The 21701-nt window shown below is 37.0% G+C and overlaps 1 protein-coding gene across 8 annotated transcripts in view; it reads right to left on the reverse strand.

Moving 5' to 3' along the window:
* LOC101745942 (focal adhesion kinase 1) overlaps positions 1-21701 on the reverse strand; it is a 203192-nt gene that overhangs the window by 24139 nt on the left and 157352 nt on the right. For all 8 annotated transcript variants that reach the window (XM_038018048.2, XM_038018046.2, XM_038018045.2 and 5 more), the window contains 13 exons: positions 16867-16976; positions 10744-10925; positions 9370-9525; positions 8725-8804; positions 7761-7917; positions 6331-6475; positions 5257-5378; positions 4776-4859; positions 4306-4387; positions 3692-3727; positions 2290-2412; positions 1050-1130; positions 293-460 (listed from right to left, as the gene is read on the reverse strand). In XM_038018048.2, coding sequence (XP_037873976.1) covers positions 293-460; positions 1050-1130; positions 2290-2412; positions 3692-3727; positions 4306-4387; positions 4776-4859; positions 5257-5378; positions 6331-6475; positions 7761-7917; positions 8725-8804; positions 9370-9525; positions 10744-10925; positions 16867-16924 — 1474 coding nt within the window. In that variant the 5' untranslated portion in view covers positions 16925-16976. The remainder of the gene's footprint in view (positions 1-292; positions 461-1049; positions 1131-2289; positions 2413-3691; positions 3728-4305; positions 4388-4775; positions 4860-5256; positions 5379-6330; positions 6476-7760; positions 7918-8724; positions 8805-9369; positions 9526-10743; positions 10926-16866; positions 16977-21701) is intronic.

Raw genomic sequence — 21701 nt, forward strand, 5'->3', positions numbered from 1 at the left:
AAAATTAATTTAAAATCAATATGAATTCACTACAATATTTATGTCCATACGCAATACAAATTGAGACATCGTAAAATAAACTCAGAAGTCACCGGTCATCAGTGTGCCGAGTTTAACTCAATGGAGTTGGAACGTTTGCCTACATTTGCCGCTAGGGGCGCTGTTTTAACTGCATACAAAATTGAGTTAACTTTTACGCTATCGAGAACGTTAAGAAACTCTCACTAACCACACAGTTACATTTAGTGCGAAAGATCCTCTAGTCTGGTATTAAATGAATTTAACTCCTTACATGCTTCTTCTAGAAACTTCTCGGCGGTGTCCAAGTCGGCGTCCATCTTGCATGTCTTCACGGCCACCGGCAGCACGTACTCGCCGCTCTGGCTCTTGCCCTGCTGCTTCTGGATGGACAGCTGGCGACGCAGCGACGGGTGGTTGGCTGACGTCACCCGGCACGTGCCTGCGTGATTACACGAATGATAACGCACAAATACATTTCGTTTCCAAACAAACTGCGTCTAAATTCAACGTGTCTTAACATGTCACGACAATTCTAAATATTGTTACGCGCTAGGGTTCGGGATAAATAAAAATTCTACCGAATTACAACTTAGCACCGTATTCAACACCTAGAACACTGAAACACTCAACAAACACTTTCAAACTATCAATTCGCTTCTTCCGCTTCGCTTCAGGTGATCCGTTCGCTGTTTCGCTTCGAGTAGTTCCGATTACTGACTGACTGCGTGCCATTCCTGCAACGCTTTTATAGTCGATACCTCATCCCTAGAATTATCGAGAATATTCCACACATCTCTAGTATTATTTCCACTATCTGACAATAGATGGCGTTGTACTTCTCGAGCGTTCTAGGTGCTACTAGATCCTTCGATATTCGTTCGACTATACGGCGATAGATGGCGTTACTCTTACTGGCGTAACAATATCTATCATAAAGACAAAGAAATGTGCACTTGTATAAAATTTCCCGATGTTTGGGTATTTTTTTCCCTAATTTGAAAATAAGGTTATTGTTAGACTTCAATTACCTTTGTGTACATCGCCGAACTGTCCCTCCCCAATGATTCCCGTCAACTCGATCTGATTACGAACTAATTCGTAATCGCGAACTGAAATTACACAATAACTTTTTTTACGGCAGGCGTTACGCTATATTACGTGATTAATGTAACTAGCCCTTATACGTTATTTTGTCTCTTTCCATCGCGTTCGAAGCTGAATGTGAACAAAAGAGACAAAACACAATCTATGTATTATATTTATTTTGATGTAAACATCACGTTTAACACATACATCAGTGTTACTGTATCGGTGGCGGCGTATTCGAAGCATTCCAGTTTTAACACGCCCGAATTTATTGCAATTTGGACTTTAACGTCATGTCGCAAAGTCGATAACGGCATGAACGTTGTACTGTCAATGGGCACAGGAAATCGCTTAAAATCATATGGTACGACAGTTTCTTATTCCATTTACACAATAAACAATAGCAATTTCGGGTCAAGGTAAAATCACATCTATTACAAAGCGGTTATAGGTTAAATTAGAGTAGAAATATACTGCTATAAAGGCGATTGCATGCAGTAGAGATGCGAATGTTGCGATGGGATGTGTGGAGTAACGAGAATGGATAGAATAGGGAATGAATATGTTAGAGGAAGTCTGAAAGTGGCACCTGTGACAGAGAAGCTGAGAAGTGCGCGTTTGGGATGGTATGGACATGTGATGAGACGAAATGAAAATGAGGTTGGTAAGAGAGTGTTAACTATGAATGTGGAAGGATATAAAGGAAGAGGTAGGCCTAAGAAGAAATGCATGGATTTTGTGAAAGACGATAATTGTAAGCAGGGAGTAAGCGAAGAAATGGTATATGATAGAAGAGTATGGAAGGAGAAAACATGTTGCGCCGACCCCAGGTGACTGGGAGAAGGGCAGGATAATGATGACGATAATATACTACTACTACTACTACATAAAGGCCGTCTGGTGTAGTGGTAAGTGACATGGTCACTACACAAGGGGGTCGCGGGTTCGAATCCCGCCAAGGGAAGATATTTGTATGATAAATATAAATGTATTTTCCAGGGTTATGGATGTATATTAAATATTAAATATATGTACGTGTATAATAAAAATCTTACATTTATTTCCGTTATCTGGTACCTGTAACACAAGTTCTTTACGAACTTAGCACGGGACCAGTTAATGTGGAGTGATTTTTAGTAAATATTTAATTTATATTTAATTTAATATATTGCTATATTTAACCTGCAGGAGTAGAGTAGTCCGCATCGTCATCGACAATCTCTGCGTAGTCCTCAGACAGCAGAGTGGCGGTGTTCGCCTCCCAGGAACTCGTCTTCCCTTCTGACGAACTGCTGCTCATCTCAGCTGCGGAGATCACATATTCACTTAAGCTCATATTGTTTGCTAACCATGCCATTGCAAGCCGAAGACCTTCCAATTAGTGTCAACAATAACAGTCACAACTTTTAAAGGGATTTTATGATCTGGTAACTAAGACCTTTAAGTCAAGTCTTATTTTAATTTTAATGAAAACTTTTTTAATATGGAAACTGTTATTATGAAATGAAGTTCATTAATATAAAACATGGCAAGAAATGAAAAGAAATGATGAATGAAAGAAACATGAGACCAGATGATATGGGATGAAATATAATCTCATCATCTCATTTACTGAGATTTTTTCAGTGGACTTTTTCGAAGATCCCGAGAAGTTATGTCCAACGACTTTGTTTCGTTTTCCCACATTTGTGCACTTTCACAGATATTAAACAGTTAATAAACCACCGTTATTACACATTTAAACTTGAAGAAACACTAAATAGACAAAATAAAACAAATCACACAACTCTTGCCAATCACTCCTCGCTTTCCCGCCAAAAAGTCACAGTCACAACTTTTTTTTTAAGGGATTTTATGACCTGGTAACTGAGACCTTTAAGTCATATCTTATTTAATTTTAATAAATTTAATTAATTAATATTCATATTTTTATGAAAAATGATATTATGGAGTGAAATGAAATGAAAATTATTAATTTGAGACATTAATCAACTGGGATGAAATTAAATGTAATGAAATGGAATGAAATATAATCTCAGTAAAATGGTGGTGATTTACTGAGATTTTTTCAGTGGACTTTTTGGAGGATCCCGAGAAGTTACGTCCAGCGGCTTTGTTTCATTTTCCCACATTTGTGCACTTTCACAGATATTTAAACAGTTAATAAACCACCATTATTACACATTTAAACCTGAAGAAACACTAAATAGACAAATTAAAACAAATCACACAGCTTCACTCCTCACTTTCCCGCCAAAAAGTCACAGTCACAACTCAATCGCTTAAAAGCACAGATAAAACAAATATACAAACGTTCATATTATATACCTATATTTAAAAATATTAAACGATAAATACATACTATTTTAGGTTTAATTTCAATATATTAAGATTTACTCACACTCAGAAACGAGACAAAGGAAAATTATATTTGAAGGTTTTCATTCGTGAGCACGTGTCAGTACATATTTATTGGAGGGAGGAAAAAATTGATACCCGGCTGCGGGGTTCGACGATAAACATCCTCTTACTGCCCAAAAATTTAACATTTATGCTAAAAAAAACTTATTAAAATGTAACTTACTTTTGCATTGACAGTTAAGTTGCTTCCACACGTTAGCTAAAAAAAGATATATATTTACATGATGAATAAATATCAAACAATAACCGAAGCTTTTAACATTAGGACTTAAGACAAAGCGTTGTCAATAAATAAAAAAACACGAAATGAAAACCAGTGAATTTTTTTTATATAGCTTAGATGTGTGAACATCCTCACGGCCAACCTGGCGTTAAGTTATTATCGGAGCCCATAGACATCTACAACGTAAATGCGCCACCCACCTTGAGATATGTTCTAAGGTTTCAGTTTTTAACGGCTGCCCCACCTTTCGAACCGAAACGCATTACTGCTTCACGGCAGAAATAGGCAGGGTGGTAGTACCTGCCCGTGCGGACTCACAAGACGTCCTACCACCAGTAATTACGCAAATTATAATTTTGCGGATTTGATTTTTATGATTATATCACGGATTTCTGAATAATTTAGCTTGTTCTAAAATTCTCATCGTAGGGTAACCATAATTTCTGATTCAACATTTACAACATTACGTCTCTTCTTGATGGTTTTTTTTTTTGTTTATAATATGACATTTAAAAACAAGATCAATCACACGGAAAAAAAATAAACAAACTTACTCGTTCGATTCCATAGAGAAGTTTGAGAATCTGTGACCAGTCTACAGTATCCATCTACCAGATCGGCTAAGCTCTCTGCGGCCTGTAAGCAAAAAAAAAACCGTTGAAGCCCTGATTAAAAAAGTGACATATAGAGGTAGCCGATTCCAGACAACTGAATTCCTCAGCACGCGACTACGGACACACAGGGCGCCTTGCCTATCAGACCCCGGCCGTACCAAACATTCATATGGTCACTTGAATTATAAACGGCAGAGTTCAGTATTGCCTATGTGAACTTTATATAAATATAATGATTCACATTGTTAATTTTGTTGGTGTACAATAAAGAATACTCTCTCTCTCTCTCACACCCCCTCTCTTTCTTTCTCTCCCCCTTTCCCTCGCTTAGCGAAGTCACCAAACGTCTTTAGTGTCCAAGGTTCCGTACGTCTTGAAAGCATACAACGGAATGTAAGTTGTGTATATACCTCTACACTGCTGCAAGTGATCGTCAATGTTTCCGCAGCGCCCTTGACGCGCAGTTGCAGCGCCGCCTTGCCGCACGAACCGGTCTGTAATAGAAAATATAATGAAAAAGATTAATATAATTATAATATAAAATCAATAGTACTTTTGTGCACGATGGTCCTATTGGTTACTTCTTTTTATTGCTTAGATGTTTGGACGAGCTCACAGCCCACCTGGTGTTAAGTGGTTACTGGAGCTCATAGAAATCTACAACGTAAATGCTCCACCCACCTAGAGATATAAGTTCTAAGGTCTCAAGTATAGTTACAACGGCTGCCTCGCCCTTCAAACCGAAACGCATTACTGTTTCACGGCAGAAATAGGCAAGGTGGTGCTAACTACCCGCGCGGACTCACAAGAGGTCCTACCACCAGTGTTACCTACTACACCTGAATACTTTATTTTGTTATATGGCAATTTAAAAGATTGTTGTTTAAGTACCTGAGTCTGCGATTGTTGTGTGCAGTTCGACTTGAGCGTCTGTACGGCTTCGATGTCGCTGAACGAAGCTATCTTCGTGTAGGTGGGTGGCTCGCCGGCCTTGTGGGACACGTACGATATATCTGTGAATTGTATGAAATAATGTCTATAACACTTCTGTGCTTTATTGTACTTTAACATTTACATTACAAATGAAGCGAAATTCGATTCGAAATTCAAAAATCGATTCGAAATTCGAAAATCGATTTTGTTTTAAGTTTGGTATTTACAGTATGTGCGATTATTTAAAAAAATCGAGTATTAATTAATGGATTTTTATTGAGCACTTATACGCGCGCGCATTACACATATTTCCAGTTATTCTCAACCGTTCGATGGTGTCGGAGAGCACAATGAGATGATTCGAGTTAAACGCAAAATATTTATGGTCTGGTATCATCCTAATTATCGATAATTACGTACGACATTTCGATAGGAAAAAACTTCCTACTACTACGTGAAAGGGCGTCGTAATGCAGGTACTCGATTCTAGATGAACTAAAGCAGCAACTCTCAACTTTATTTTACTCAGTGATAAACCATAGTCTTTCCAAAGTCCCTATATACAATACTAAATACTTAAATGAATTTTTAAAAAATGCCGAAGTGACGGTAGTCTCATATACATTATTAAATCATACACAATTCTACTATCAAACGTATTTGTTCGGTTAACATCTAGTAAATATCTGTATATATCCACATACATATGCACCCCGGAAATACAATTTAGCAGAGTCAATTTAGATAAAAAATAACAATTTGTTATTCTAACGAAACATTTGACAAACGCTTGTGACACACCAATATGTCCCGACACCGTAGTTGAGAGCCGCTGGACTAAAGCATCCAATTTACGTGTGACATACCAATGTTTCGCGGCACTATGGTTGAGAGCCGCTGGACTAAAGCATCCAATATAATACTTGTGACACACCAATGTATCGCGACACTATGGTTGAGAGCCGCTGGACTAAAACATCCAATATAGTTGAAAATCATAAAACATTTTAATTATAAGCGTAAAATTCAAACCTATATCAGGACCGATGGCCAGTTCGACCGGTATGAACCAGCCGGTGCCGAGGGCCCCTGCGAACGTCTCGCGGTCGTACCCGTAGTGTGTGTGCATCGTTTCCAAGTACTTCAGCATGCATTCAGTGTCGCTTAGATTAGCCACCTGGAAAACAAAACAAAAAAGAATAGTTTAAAAATAATAGAAAATAAATTTGAATTAAAAATAGTGTAAGAAATAATGATTTTATGGTAAAAAAGCGTGGGGTGCATGGTATCAGTAGTTATAAATATTTTATGAACAGATATGAGTAGAAGGGTTATTTTGATAATATCCTGAAAAGCACCCCATGTTTTTGTACAATAAATTTTTTTTCTTACACTATTTTTAATTCAAATTTATTAAAATTTATTTTCTATTTTTTAATTGGATTTTCTATAAAATCGTATTTTGTTAGTTTTTTTAAACTATTATTTATTTTTAATTTTTTAGTTGAATTACAAATTTTCAATTTTTTTTTAAATATTGAATTGTCATCGGTCCTTAATAAGTATACCAAATTTCGCGTTAATCCGAAGTTTTGAAGGGGGTCAAAATCATGTTCAAAGATTCGGTTACAAACATACATACGTCCGAAGCTAATAAAAGCGTATTAAAAACGGCATATTTTTTATTTTTTTTTGCTTTGATGGATGGACGTGCTCACAGCCCACCTGGTGTTAAGTGGTTACTGGAACCCATAGACATCTACAACGTAAATGCGCCACCCACCTCGAGATATAAGTTCTAAGGTCTCAGTATAGTTACAACGGCTACCCCACCCTTCGAACCGAAACGCATTACTGCTTCACGGCGGAAATAGGCGCGGTGGTGGTACCTACCCGTGCGGACTGCCAAGAGGTGCTACCACCAGTGATAATTAAGACAATCCAACAATTAAAATACAATTAGTTTGTTAAAGTCGTCGCGGCCCAAAGGATAAGACGTCCGGTGCATTCGTATGTAGCGATATACCGGTGTTCGAATCCCGCAGGCGAGTACCAATTTTTCCAATGAAATACGTACTTAACAAATGTTCACGATTGTCTTCCAAGGTGAAAGAATAACATCGTTTAATAAAAATCAAACCCGCAAAATTATAATTTGCGTAATTACTGGTAGTAGGATCTCTTGTGAGTCCGCGTGGGTAAGTACCACCACCCCCGCCTATTTCTGCCGTGAAGCAGTAATGCGTTTCGTTTTGAAGAGTGGGGCAGCCGTTGTACTGAACTGAGACCTTAGAACACATGTCTCGAGGTGGGTGGCGCCATTTACGTTGTATAAGTCTATGGGCTCCAGTATCCACTTAACACCTGGTGGGCCGTGAGCTCGTCCACCCATCTAAGCAATAAAAAATAAAAATAAATAATAATCTTAAAACACTAAATTGAAAGCACCCAATATTTTTTACCTTCTTGAATTGCTGTTGTATTGCCTTCTTCAGCACCTTCGGCTTAATGGATTCGAGCACAGATTTAGGGAGGAACTTGTGCAGGCCGAACTCCTTCTCCAGATATTCGATGTTCGACTTTTTGTCCATAGAGATCTGCATGTCTTTACAAAAGTACCTGCAATGGTAATTGTGAAGTTGTCATATGTATGAGGCAGGCAAACAATGAAAACATGTATGGTTTGTTTTAAGAAGTATACCTAAACGAGCACGCAATGTAATACAAATACATCTCTTAGATAAAAAAAAGATGGTATAATCAATTCTTGAAGTCACTTAATTTCTAAACAACGCATCGCACATACGGTGCTATAAAGTCACTTATGCAATTTTTCTTAACACTTAAGGCTTCGTCAAACAGAGCGCGTAATTAGCGCGCGTCATAGCGCTAAACTGACGCCGCGCTATGACGCCGAGATGTCGAGACGCCGAGGCGTCATAACGTAGTGCTCTGACGCGCGCTAATTACGCGTTCTGTTTGACGAAGCCTTTAACTGTATAGAAAATACATTTTAATAGTTATTAGTGAAGCGAGAGAGATATTTTCATATACTGATTTAGTTTAAAGTTGTAGTTTAAATATTAACATTTTATTTTTATAGCCTAGCAGAACTATATAAGAATTATATAACAAGATGTTGAATTTTCCAAGGTTTCTCCTGAAAAATGACATAATTTGCATAAGTGACGTTATCGCACCGCATGTGCGATATTTGCACGGCCAGCTCCTGGTCTACGGTAGAATGATTGGCATTGAAGTACCCGCGTCGCCGAAATATAATACAAATATGGCTTATGCAAGATGTGTTCACACCCAAAAGGGTGAATTCTATAATGTATTACTTTTTTTCTAAATAAATTTAATGTTTATGTGTGCAGATTTTAGATTAAAAAAAATGACGGTATAATCAATTCTTGAACTCACTTAATTTCTAAACAACATATTTGCACGGCCAGCTCCTGGTCTACGGTAGGATGATTGGCATTGAGGTATTCGTGTCGCACCTGGAACATATGAACATCATTTTTTTTTAATTGCACACTTTGTATTTGTAACTGGTTGTATAAGCTCACACCCTATCCCGTGTTGGATAGTTGGCGGAGCCAACGTAAAAGGTTTGATTCTATAACAGCTGTCTTTTCCTTCAAAGCAGAACTTACAATATATCCTATCAAAAAGTAAAGTTAGAAAGAAATTAAGGGGAGGGGCCAATTCAATTTTGGAAAGATGGATATGTGGACGAGCTCACAGCTCACCTGGTGTTAAGTGGTTACCGGAGCCCATAGACATCTACAACGTAAATGCGCCACCCGCCTTGAGATATGAGTTCTAAGGTTTCAGTATAGTTACAACGGCTGCCCCGCCCTTCAAACCGAAACACATCACGGCAGAAATAGGCAGGGCGGTGATACCTACCCGTGCGGACTCACAAGAGGTCCTACCACCACTTAAGAGATATGCGGTATTCCATAACGAATACTCAAACAAGCTATTATCAGTCCATTATCCAGTGACCTCTTTAGTCGGGCATTTAGGGATGTGTCATCACTATTTATTTATTATTTTCACCTGATCGTAATAATAGTGGAAGGTAACGCGATCGGCTTCGCAGAGCTCCCTGAGGTTCGCGGGCAGGTACCGTACTCGTAGCTCGAGCCGCCACTCGCTGGCCGGCCACTTCGTCAACAACTCCGAAACGGGAGTGTCCTGATGAATCCATCGGATCTAGAAGGGTTTGCGTACACAAATATTTTAGTTGTTTTTATTTTGATAATTGAAATCGTGTACCGATTGTAATGAAAACAAATCCTGAAGAAAAAACCCTACAGCGAGTCCAGAAACGCCAAGGCTACAGTCAGGCCACAGTCAGAGTACCTCTCTCTCTCTCTTCCTCCCCCCCTCTCTCTCTCTCTCTTCCTCCCCCCCTCTCTCTCTCTTCCTCCCTCTCTCTCTCTCTCTTCCTCTCTCTCTCTCTCTCTCTCTCTCTCTTCCTCCCCCCCTCTCTCTCTCTCTTCCTCCCTCTCTCTCTCTCTCTTCCTCTCTCTCTCTCTCTCTCTCTCTCTCTCTCCCTCCTCCTTCTCTCTTTCTCTCGATACAGGGTATCAAGCGGATATCATAGAGTGGCAAGCTAGATATTTTCCTTAATACAATAAAACATTTAAAGATGCACGCTATTTAGATTTCTTAGACTCTTACTTTTTATACGCTTTGGGTGTGTTGAATAGCGTATAAGGATTGCACAATTTTCAGCTATTTTACTTTTTTCCCTACCTAATCGCTGGTAGTCTAAGGGGCTACTCCATCTACCCACGGACCGGTAGGGGAGTTCACGGGGTCAACCTAAGAGAATTACTAACACTGATAGCAGTGCTTCGCTGAATCTACCACCGGACTGGAATCGCGACCCACTAAGAAGATCCGGAGAGAAACTCAGCGGGTTGTGTCTATAGGCTAGATCGCACCCACAGACACAGCCCACTGAATTTCTCGCCGGATCTTCTCATTGAGTCGCGTATCCGATCCGGCGGTAGATTCTGCGAAGCACTGCTCTTGCTAGGGTTGTTGAGTACTTCACCTTCATCACCTCATATTTATCCGCCTACTACTCGTAGTAGAACTAAGCAGAATGCAATTGATAATAATTAACCCCTAATTTTATGTTTATCTTGTATCACGCTTATATTGTAAAAGGGCAAGATGTTGAGGAGATATTGACATTAATTAATTAATTGACATTAGTTGTCAACGGTACTCTGACGTTTCAATACACAACAAGGGTCAGTGTTAGCATCACTCCGGTTTGAGCCCCGTGAGCTCACCTACTAGTTAAGGTTACGCTGAAATAGCCTCTCAAGGCTATCAGCTTAGGTAGGGTCAAATAAAATTGGGAAGATACGACCAAAAATTGGAACGAATAATTTAATTTAAAGATATGATCATTACCTTCCCGTTTGAGAGTCTCGCTCGTAAAGCAAAACAGGACGCGTAGACCCTCTCTCCTGAGGCTAATCTCGAGGCAACGAGTCGCAGCACCGACCTCACGTCTTCATCAGGCGAGGCTCGCACCAGATTGAAGCCGCCATTCGGCAGATGCACCTTCAAGGTCGACTGATCCGCTACAGCGCCTTTAATCGAACAAACAAATCCATTCAAATCCCGCAAACGTAAAATTCAAGTATTCTTTGTATTACTAAAAACCGATTTGATCACATAAATATTACCCTGGTAACTAAGACCTTTAAGTCATGTCTTATTTTAATTTATATTCTTATCTTTTATGAAAAATGATAATATGAAATGAAATGAAATGAGATGATATGGGATGAATATAATCTCAGTAAAATGGTGGTCATTTACTAAGATTTTTTTAGTGGACTTTTTGGAGAGAGATCCCGAGAAATTACTTCTAGCGGCTTTGTTTCACTTTCCCACATTTGTGCACTTTCACAGATATTAAACAGTTAATAAGCCACCGTTATTACACATTTAAATCTGAAGAAACACTAAATAGACAAAATAATACAAATCACACAACTTCACTCCTCGCGTTCCCGCCAAAAAGTCAAAAATGTTTGATGTAGATGAATCCTTACAGATTACGCAAAAAAATTCAAGGGTTGAAAGCAATCAGATAGTTATTGACAGCCATTTATGATATGGGCTATGAATAGAAAAAGTGGAACCCAAACACTTTTCAAAACGACCACGAACACAAAAGGAAAGGTTTTCCAATGGGCCCTAGAGGAGCAATCGTTACAGTTGAGCTGGCTGAATGAACTTCAAAAGGTTCTCGTTAGTCACGAGCCCGACGGTAGTGTAAACAAACTTCAGTCGGTACACAAAAAAACATTTCAAAGTACACAGCTTAAAAAGAATACAACAGCGATACAACAGTATGATAGTGCTAACCACAGATAAGATACTTAATGGTAAATTCTAAATTGCTGATTTATTTCGATCGGTGAAAGGCTGTTTGCTTTAATCGACATTTTTGCAACTTTATAAATAAATAAATATATATATAATTTATGAATATAAATAATTATAAATCATTTTAATAAATATTTAATAAATTAGAAATAGAGAGCTATTTATAATTATTTATAAATTTATAAGTAACTAGAGGTCCCGCAGTAGTCGAAATTCGACTATAATTAATTAGAATTGTAAGTTTGTACACTATTATGATTGTATTTTATACTTCTATAATCACAAATTTCGCCAAGATTACACTATAAAAAATATTAACAAAGACAAACAATATTTAATCTATTCTCAATTTGACAACAACGTCAAGAACAAAAGTTTGACAATAAATAGTATGCATGCGTGTGTGCGTCAAATACATGGTATGTAGTGTGTGTAATGTTTTCTTTATTGATCTAATGTATCTTTTATGCATAATTTAAAAAAAATATTAGCATTGTGCACTTCTTCTCTATATTCTCTATAAGTGTGGAAAATTTCATACTCCTCCGTCCACGCAATTTTCGTAAAAAGGGATACAAAGTTTTTGCTTCACGTATTAATATATAGATTATAAATAGCTCTCTATTTAAAGTAAAATTTTCAAAAATATCATAGCAGAAAAAACCTCTTCAGCTATTTGAATAGAGTAGTAAACTTAATTGAAGTTCAACTAAAAACATCAAACTGTTGATGCTAATACCAAATAAAACGCTCTTTTAATTACAAAGTTAAATGTCGCGTAACATGCGAAATGTCGCTTAAACCCTTCGATCAACAATAGTTACTATCGATGATCGAAGCTTAAACCAAATAACATTTCACCCCTTAATTTAATTTTTGATTAAAACGTAAAATGTAGTTTCCGCATGTATTTGAGAATGTTTGACATTTAATAAATTTTTTATTAATCTGTAATTTCAAGCTCAGGTCTTTAAATTCAGTCAATTAAAATTTTCTTTCCTATAGTTTTATTCATTGTATTAAAATAATTATGTAGAATCTGATTTACAGTTTAATTACTGTTGACTTGACCGAACGTAGGTACTCTGTGGTTCGATATCCCGATGCCCTTATTAAAGCCTATTGAATGAGGAACCTAGATGACGTCAGCTATCCAGGGATGAACCGATTTACTAACCGGAGAGATAATTTGTTATTCGAAACTTTATCTATGTTTTTTGAAATTTATTTATGTTCTAATAATTTTAAAAGATTACTACTGGCCGAGTTTTGATTTCCACTCAATTTCTACAAATTTTGGGTAAATAATATTAATGACTTAAGGACGACCCGCCCTCGCTTCGCTTCGGAAACATTAAATTTTATTATTGATAGCCGAGTCCCGCGATGTAACCCGCGGTTATTGTCGTGCCGCGGGTGACGCCGCGAGGCGAAGCTAGTCTAAAAAAAGTAGCCTAAGTTACTCTTTATATCATCAGCTACCTATCAGTGATAGTTCCGTCAAAATCGGTCCAGCCGTTCCAGAGATTAGCCGGAACAAACAGACGAGACAGACAAAAATTGTAAAAAATGTTATTTTGGTGCATGTACCGTATATATATTCATATGCATGTAGTAAAAAGCGGTTATTTCAATATTACAAACAGACACTCCACTTTTATTTATATGTATGGATAGAAAGTAAAAAAAATACTATAACATCTCCGCTTCCTGTCATTCAGCTAAAATTAACGAAGCCTCTACATCATTTTTATGAGCCGCCTAGGGACCAACTTATACTGCAAATGGGTTTGTGCATACAATATTTTTTTCACTTATATACGGTGAAGTTTTTATTTCTTGTGTAGATGGGTCAATGTGCTCACGGCTCTACCGGTGTTAAGTAGATATCAGAGCCCATCAGAATGTGGCCACCCACTTTGAGATATGAGGCTTAAGTTTTTTGTTTTACTGGCCTCGTCGTCAGATCAGCAATGTAAGGGGCAGAGTCAAGCTTCGTTTGAAGAAGGATATGTTATAGCCTTCGGGAAATACCATAGAGGGGAGCTCATTTCAAAGCCGGATGGTACGTGGAAAATCTCTGGAAACGCACTGGATGAACGCAGTGATTAAAAGTAGTCTGGATGTACATTTCTCAAGCGAAATGGCACGCGTTACTGCGTCTAATTACGCAATTATGATTATTTAGTTTGATTTTTATTGCAAAATGATATTCCTTAATTGTGGAAGTCAATCTTGAACACGTCTTATGACCCAATTTCATCAGCGCCCAAGTTGATTCATCATTATTTCACAATTCACAAAACACGTCTACATTCAAAGCTTCCTCGGTACATACCTATAGATATTGCATAGTTCCAAGAGCTGAGACCTGCGACCTTACGACTGCAGTAGCTGAATCATATTCAAACATTAGCGCTTCAATCTAAGCTTTCACTTTAAGTGTTAGTTTCCATAAGCGCCCATCGGGGGGACCGGTGTAAGCCACGAGACATGAGGATGAAATCAATTGTAATGAAACAACTGCTGCTATAGTGACACCAAAGGTACACAACTAATTGACGCGGATGGAAAGATAGAAGAAGAAAAAAACGAGTCCGATGACGTCAGAGTCATAAACATATGATTTTATAACATAAGAGTTATATATTGTGGAGCTCATTAAAACGAACGAGCTTAAACGTCAGAAACTCACCAGAAATATGGCGCGCGATATTTTATCGTCACATAACACGACCGAGGAGGCTAGCTTACACGTGTAGAACGAGACGTGACTTAAGCAAAGAGCTACACACGTGCAACTAAATTACAATTTAACTCGCCCAATTAACTTTCGTTCTGGTTTTTTAACAAAATAAATTTATGGAAAATAATTTTCGATTAAAATGTTTTTAGGTGGGTATTAGAGAAGGAGTTAAGCATGTTTGTAATTTGTATTTGTTGTTACAATTGTTGTCGGAGCCATAGATAATACACATAAATGAGTTATAGATGAGCAACTCAAGCACTCAACAAAAATGTTTACGGACGTCGGCCACTAGATGGCTTCGCTTCGATTAATTTCTCATTGTTCCTGTAGATGGCAGTAACATATTACCTATCCTATATTTTATTTTTAATGAATGTTTTGTAATTATTCCGAAACTAAAATTTAATCAATTTGTCTATAACAAATAAAGACTTGTATGATTTATAACTTTTTTATATTTTCTGTGTTTAGTTATACCATAATTAAATACCTCAACTTTAACAACATATAAGTTTAGAGGCATCCGCTACAAGATGTCGCTAGTTTCCATACAAAAAAATGTTTGTCTTAAAGTATCGCAGTTTCAGGGCCCCTGGTCGGAGCTCTTAGAATTAAGATCCGAAAGTCGAACTAAAACTGCTGTCATATGAATCAAAATACGCACTAGTACCAATTAAAGAATTAAATAAGACATTTTGTCCAATTCAAAAATTTTAAATCTTACACCTGCCTGATGGCTTCTGTCCTAATCGCACGATACGCATATATTGGGCGTGGGCCACGAAGTTATAACCCCATTTAGTTGAATCAAAATATGCACAAAGCATACTCATTATTCTTATTAGCGCGCGTGTGTGTGTGTAGTTCCGAAAATTCATCTCGAATGAGGCAGCCGGTGAAATAAAAAAGTGTGCTACCGTGTTCTCAAATTAAAGGTTGTTTTAAGCAAACACCCTTTGTTGGGAAAGGATTTTAAATGATTTTTTTTTCTTTTTTGTACTGGTCTTGGACTTGCGCATGGAAAAATGAACCTTAAATACAAGGAATCAGCCTTTATACTTCCGTTTAACAAAACGTTTATATTTCGCGCGTACATGAACTTAACGTGAGGAGTGCGATTAAGACTACTTTTTTAAACAGAAAAAAAAACCTTTCAGAAAATAGTAACATAGAAACCTTTCAAACCTGCCAGATTACCGAGCAATAATAAACAGAAAACATATGACGTAGTCCGCTTTAAAATTGGGAAGTGCGACTGAGATAGCAAGATTCTTACTGCGCTCACTTTTTTTTCGTTTTAATAATAATATCAATAACAAGGACCCACTGAGAAGAACCGTCGAAAACCCAGTGGGTTGTGTCTATGGGTCAGTTCGCTTGTTTTTTTTTCCTACCTATGCTGATAACCTTGAGAGGCTATTTCAGCTTCACTCTAACGTGTGTAGGTGAGCTCACGGGGCTCAAACCGGAGTGTTGGTAACACTGACTCTAGCAAGAGCAGTGTTTCGCAGAATCTACTACCGGATCGGAAACGCGACCCACTGAGAAGATCCGGCGAGAAACTCAGTGGGCTGTGTCTATGGTTTAATTCACTCGTCGAGCCCTTCGTCGCAAGCGACGGGTTCGACGAAGGCGGTGACCGGGTTCGCTCGTCGTAATCGACCAGTTTGACGGTAACAGTGACCGGTGCCTGAAGAGCCTAAAAGGACCGAGATTGGATTCGTCTGGATCGGATATTTGCGCTCATTAATCGTTCACGCATCTTTAAAATATTAATTGCTGCCTTGTTTTTACCCCCAATTCGGTCGTTGTTTGCACAAAAATCTTAATTTTATTGGGATTTGAGTGAATCAAACATATCACACATAAATAATAGTTTAAAAAAACTAACAAAATGCGCTTGTGTAGAAAATCCAACTAATCCAAAAAAATAGAAAATAAATTTTAATAAATTTCAATTAAAAATAGTGTAAGAAAAAATGATTTTATTGTAAAAAAGCGTGGGGTACTTTGCAGGATATTATTAAAATAAACCCTTCTACTCATATCTGTTCATAAAATATTTATAACTACTGATACCATGCACTCCATGGTTTTTTAGTTGGATTTTCTATAAAAGCCTATTTTGTTAGTTTTTTTAAACTACCTATTATTTATTTTCTATTTTTTAGTTGAATTTCAATTTTTTCTATTTTTTTTCAATTATGTTTTTAAATATTGAATCGTCATCGATCCTTAATGAGTATACCAAATTTCGATTTAATCCGACGTTTTGAAGGGGGTCAAAATCATACGTTCAAAGATTCCGTTACTAACATACATACGTCTGAAGCTAATAAAAGCGTATTATTAAAAAGAGTAAATCGGAAGCGAAGCTGTTATCTTACCGTGCGTCTGAATGGGTGCATGTCGCTTGGGCGAGCCGCCCGTCGGAGCGGGCTGCATTGCTCTGGCTAACGCGCCGTCTCCGCACCGCCCGCCACCTTCCGGCTCATGGCTGCAACAATATAATATGTTCTAGTTTAATTTATATTACGTAACATATAATGTATGGGAAATGTTAGTTTACCTATACTTGCTATGTGCCTTTTTTATTTTATTTTTTTATTGCTTAGATGGGTGGACGAGCTCACAGCCCACCTGATGTGGTTATTGGAAGTGGTTACTGGAACCCAAAGACATCTACAGCGTAAATGCGCCAACCACCTTGAGATATAAGTTCTAAGGTCTCAGTATAGTTACAACGGCTGCCCCACCCTTCAAGCCGAAATGCATTACTGCTTCAAGACAGATAGGCGGGGTGGTGTTACCTACCGGTGCGGACTCACAAGAGGTCCTACCACCAGTAATTACGCAAATTAAAATTTTTGCAGAAGTCAATCGTGAACATTTGTCATGTACGTATTTCTTTAAAAAAATTGGTGGGATTCGACCACAGTTGCATCGCTCGATACGAATGCACCGGACGTCTTATCCCTTAGGCCACGACGACTCAAGTGCCTGCTCTTGTCACATGTGGTCAAAATTTTGGACTAAATAAAGATAGGCCAGCGACCTTTAACCATAAATGTTGAACCAAATAAAGATGAGCCAGCGCCCTTTAACCAGAGATGGGTTGTGAGTCTGCCAATAACAATGCTACTATCTAAATGCTACTAACTAAATCACTAAGCTAACCTTATACATATTTGTTACGTAAATTCGAACTTGTATTGTTTTTCGGAAGGTTTTCCTCATACTATTTACAGCTGCGTATAAAATAATGTACGACAATAAACAGAAAATACTTCTAATGTATTCGTAAATTATAATATAATTTTTGAAGTCGTAACATAATTATCACCTCTAATTAGTTTTAATTGGTAACGTGAAAAGGCGTAAGGGATATAAATAATATTTAAGTACATACAGACACACCGGTTGTGGAGAATGACAATTCATAAATACGTTCAAACGAAATAATAAAATTGTGTAGTTATGTTATCTTGGCGAGTCATAGTTTACACGTGTATTTTTTATAATTATTTTATTAATTAGAAATTTTCTTTAGTTTATTACAATTAAAAATAGTTTCAGGATGCCAAATGAAGAAGTGTGGTAATTTTTTAAGCCGTTCATGTGTAGATATCTTAATTTTGTCATGTTTGAAAAATAACAATTTCTTACTTAAGAAAATATAATTAGTTATAATATTTATATTAATTAGTAATTAAACTAAGCACGCTAGCTAACAATAAATAATTAAAATAAAAATTTAAAATTTCTCATTCTCGTCATGATTTCACGAAATTTTAGACTTGTAACTTTGGAACTAAAGTAATTATTTTTTGTAATCATTTATGTTTGGCATAGTGTTACACAACTTTTTGTTGAAATCACTACATAGTATAAAACAAAGTCGCTTTCTCTGTCCCTACATCTGTCTGTCCCTATGTATGCTTAAATCTTTAAAACTACGCAACAGATTTTGATGCGGTTTTTTTTAATAGATAGAGTGATTGAAGCGGAAGGTTTATATGTATAATAACATCCATTAAATAGTGTAGAAATCAATAATAAATTACAGTTTCCTAAGCGAAGCGAGGGCTGGTCACTAGTAAGATATAAAACACGTAATATGTGACGTGCACCAACGCTATATTTTTCTCTACATTTTTTCTTCACAAAATCCTTTTTGTAACAAGCATTTCCTTCTAAAAGGGCACTTAAATGTCCCATAGTAATAATTCTATTACGTGAAAGTGGAATACACCATATTTGCGGATATGTTTTCCGGTCACTTGTTCGTTGCTTACACAGATATATATGTATGTAACACGTGCTGTTGGATAGTGGAAAGTTCTGGAAAATATTGCAAAGGAGTTAGTTCTTCTTTGTTTTAATGGCCGTAATCTTTTAAATTCGAATTTCCGTAATCTGTCTCTTTCTTTTGAATTAGGATCTATTGTTGTTTTGTTTTAGCCTCGTTTCGACTTTGTTCAACGTAATCAGTGGCTCTCAACAAAAACATAACGTCGTTGTCAAACCGGCCAAAAACCAAAATCTGCTATGTGCACTTTTTGAGATTTTTATAATACTTTTTGATCTTTTCGTATAGTTCACAGCCCTATCTACCCTATAAAAAAAAACTGTTATCTGTCTATAGCTTTAATATTTATCTATAGCTTTCATTTGATATACATAGTTCTTAAAAATTCACCTTCATATAAAATTTCATACGAAAATGTTTTTACTCATAATACTCGTAGCAGATTTTAGTTTGACAGGGACGATAATTAATTTTTCTGTTTTTTTAAGGATTTTATGGCCTGGTAATGAGTCCTTTGAGTGATGTCTTATATTCGGGCATTAATATATTTTTTTAAAGTATTTAAATCGTCTCCAAGTTATTTTGAACATATACATAAAATGCAATACTTAACGCTTTATGTTTTTGAGTTAATCACAAAAGTGACTGCTTAAAGTATCACTAGCCTCTATTATTACATTTGCCAATACTAGTCTATGTAAGATAAACATTTGGTTTGGACACTTGAAGTAAATATGTCGGCGATCTCCTCTTTACAGAAAGCGCAAATATGGCTCTTTATTATATTGAGTCTTGCGAAGCGTGCGAGTACAGTGAGGCCAAATCGCAATCTGTTGATTGTGGTAATGAACTCACGGCTAGCTATATCCAGGTAACTCATTGTTCCAAAAATACAATTCCGAGCCCGTGGTTCTGAATCCCAAATATTTTGAATACGTAATGACGTTGACGGACGATCGATCACACACAGCATCCATCGAATGATTTCAGCAGGTGCCACGGGAGAGAAAAAAATACACATGTCCTGAATCGAGCTACTCCTCTTTTTTTTTCGTAGTGGAGTAAAACCTCATTTGCAAAACGTATCTAAAACTCAAGCGATTTCAAATGTGGGTTTAATTACAATTGTTTTTTATATTCAAAACGCAAATATTTATTGTTTTGTCACAAGAAATACACACATTTACCAACCAATCAGAAGTGGGTGAAACTATAAACAAATTAAATATGAATTCCCATCGGTTTTCGCGTGTCATAGACTTAATTAAAACTACTTTAGATCGTAACGTGAAACATTAAAATTAACGTTCATCATCATCATCATCACCATTCTTTCCTATTACCCTCTGCTGGGGTGTAGGGCTCGAATCATTTTTTTCCATTTACATCGGTCTTGGGCAGTCTGTTCTAGCTCCTCCCACGTCATGCCCAAGACCCCTAGTTCCTGCTCCACCGAGCGACGCAAAGTTGTTCTGGGGCGGCCTCTCTTCCTCTTGCCAGACACTTTCCAGGTCAGTGCTCTCTTTGATAGGTGGGTGTCGGGCTTTCTCAAAATGTGACCAAAAACAAATAAATACAGCGTATAAATAAAACGCAAATCTTCATAGTTAGTAAAAATATTTCAAAACAATGGAAAATAATTTCGTCATGTACACCGATATTGTAATACTAGCTTTTGCCCGCGACTCCGTCCGCGTGGAATAGTTGGCATAATGCTAAATTTTACCCCCCACTTCATTTACGCAGAAAGTGAAAATATTTTTGTATTATAGAATGTTAAGGAGCTATTTTTAAACCCCTATTTTGAAACATTCTTTATTGGTGCTCCGCTCGTATTGGTCTTAGGGTGATGTTATATAGCCTATTACATCCTTTCCCGATAAATGAGCTATCTATCACACTGAAAGAATTTTTCAAATCGGGCCAGTAGTTCCTGAGATTAGCGCGTTCAAACAAACAAACTCTTCAGCTTTATAATATTAGTTAAGATAGCTCTACTTATACAAATTATCTCTATATAGAGACGCTATCATATTTCTAATAAAGAGTCTGAGAGATATTTAGGAGGAACAACGGTTCGAGTTTGGCAAGTAATGCCCTAATATCGGAGCTCGGTCATGGCGTGGCTGGCGAAGTTTGAGAGTAGGCGAAACATCTGGTTACCGGTTTGTCGAAACTTAATTTGTATGAAAGTTTCATATCGACCGTCTGGTGTAGTGGTAAGTGACATGGTCACTACACAAGGGGGTCGCGGGTTCCCGCCAAGGGAAGATATTTGTATGATAAATATAAATGTATTTCCAGGGTTATGGGTGTATATTAAATACATGTATGTGTATAATAAAAATATTATATTTATTTCCGTTATCTGGTACTTGTAACACAAGTTCTTTACGAACTTAGCACGGGACCAGTTAACGTGGCGTGATTGTTAGTAAATATTTATATTTATATTTATTATATATATCAAGGTACTTTCGGATGAACACACGAGTGTGTTTCATGCGCCACAAATAAATATGTAATGGGAATATTTTCCGCTCGTATTATGATTATCAGTTCCGATCCATGTATTATTGGTTTTGTTAGTTTTAACAATAAATAAATTAACTAGCTGACCCGGCACACTTTGTAGTGCCTCAATCAATAAATAAAAGAACTAAACTTTTGTATAAAATAAAATTAAAACAAACAAAAGAAATCCGTCCGACGGGGGATACATGAAAGGAAAAATAAAATTGTTATTTTTATTTAATTCCGAGCATTTCATATTTATTTACCTACGTTTTAAACCTTCTCTGGACTTCGACAAATAATTCAAGGCCAAAATTAGCCAAATCGGTCCAGCCATTCTCGAGTTTTAGCGAGACTAACGAACAGCAATTCATTTTTATATATATAGATAGATACATA

The sequence above is a fragment of the Bombyx mori genome, chromosome 20, assembly GCF_030269925.1.
Source record: "Bombyx mori chromosome 20, ASM3026992v2".
In the NCBI taxonomy this organism is placed as follows: domain Eukaryota; kingdom Metazoa; phylum Arthropoda; class Insecta; order Lepidoptera; family Bombycidae; genus Bombyx; species Bombyx mori.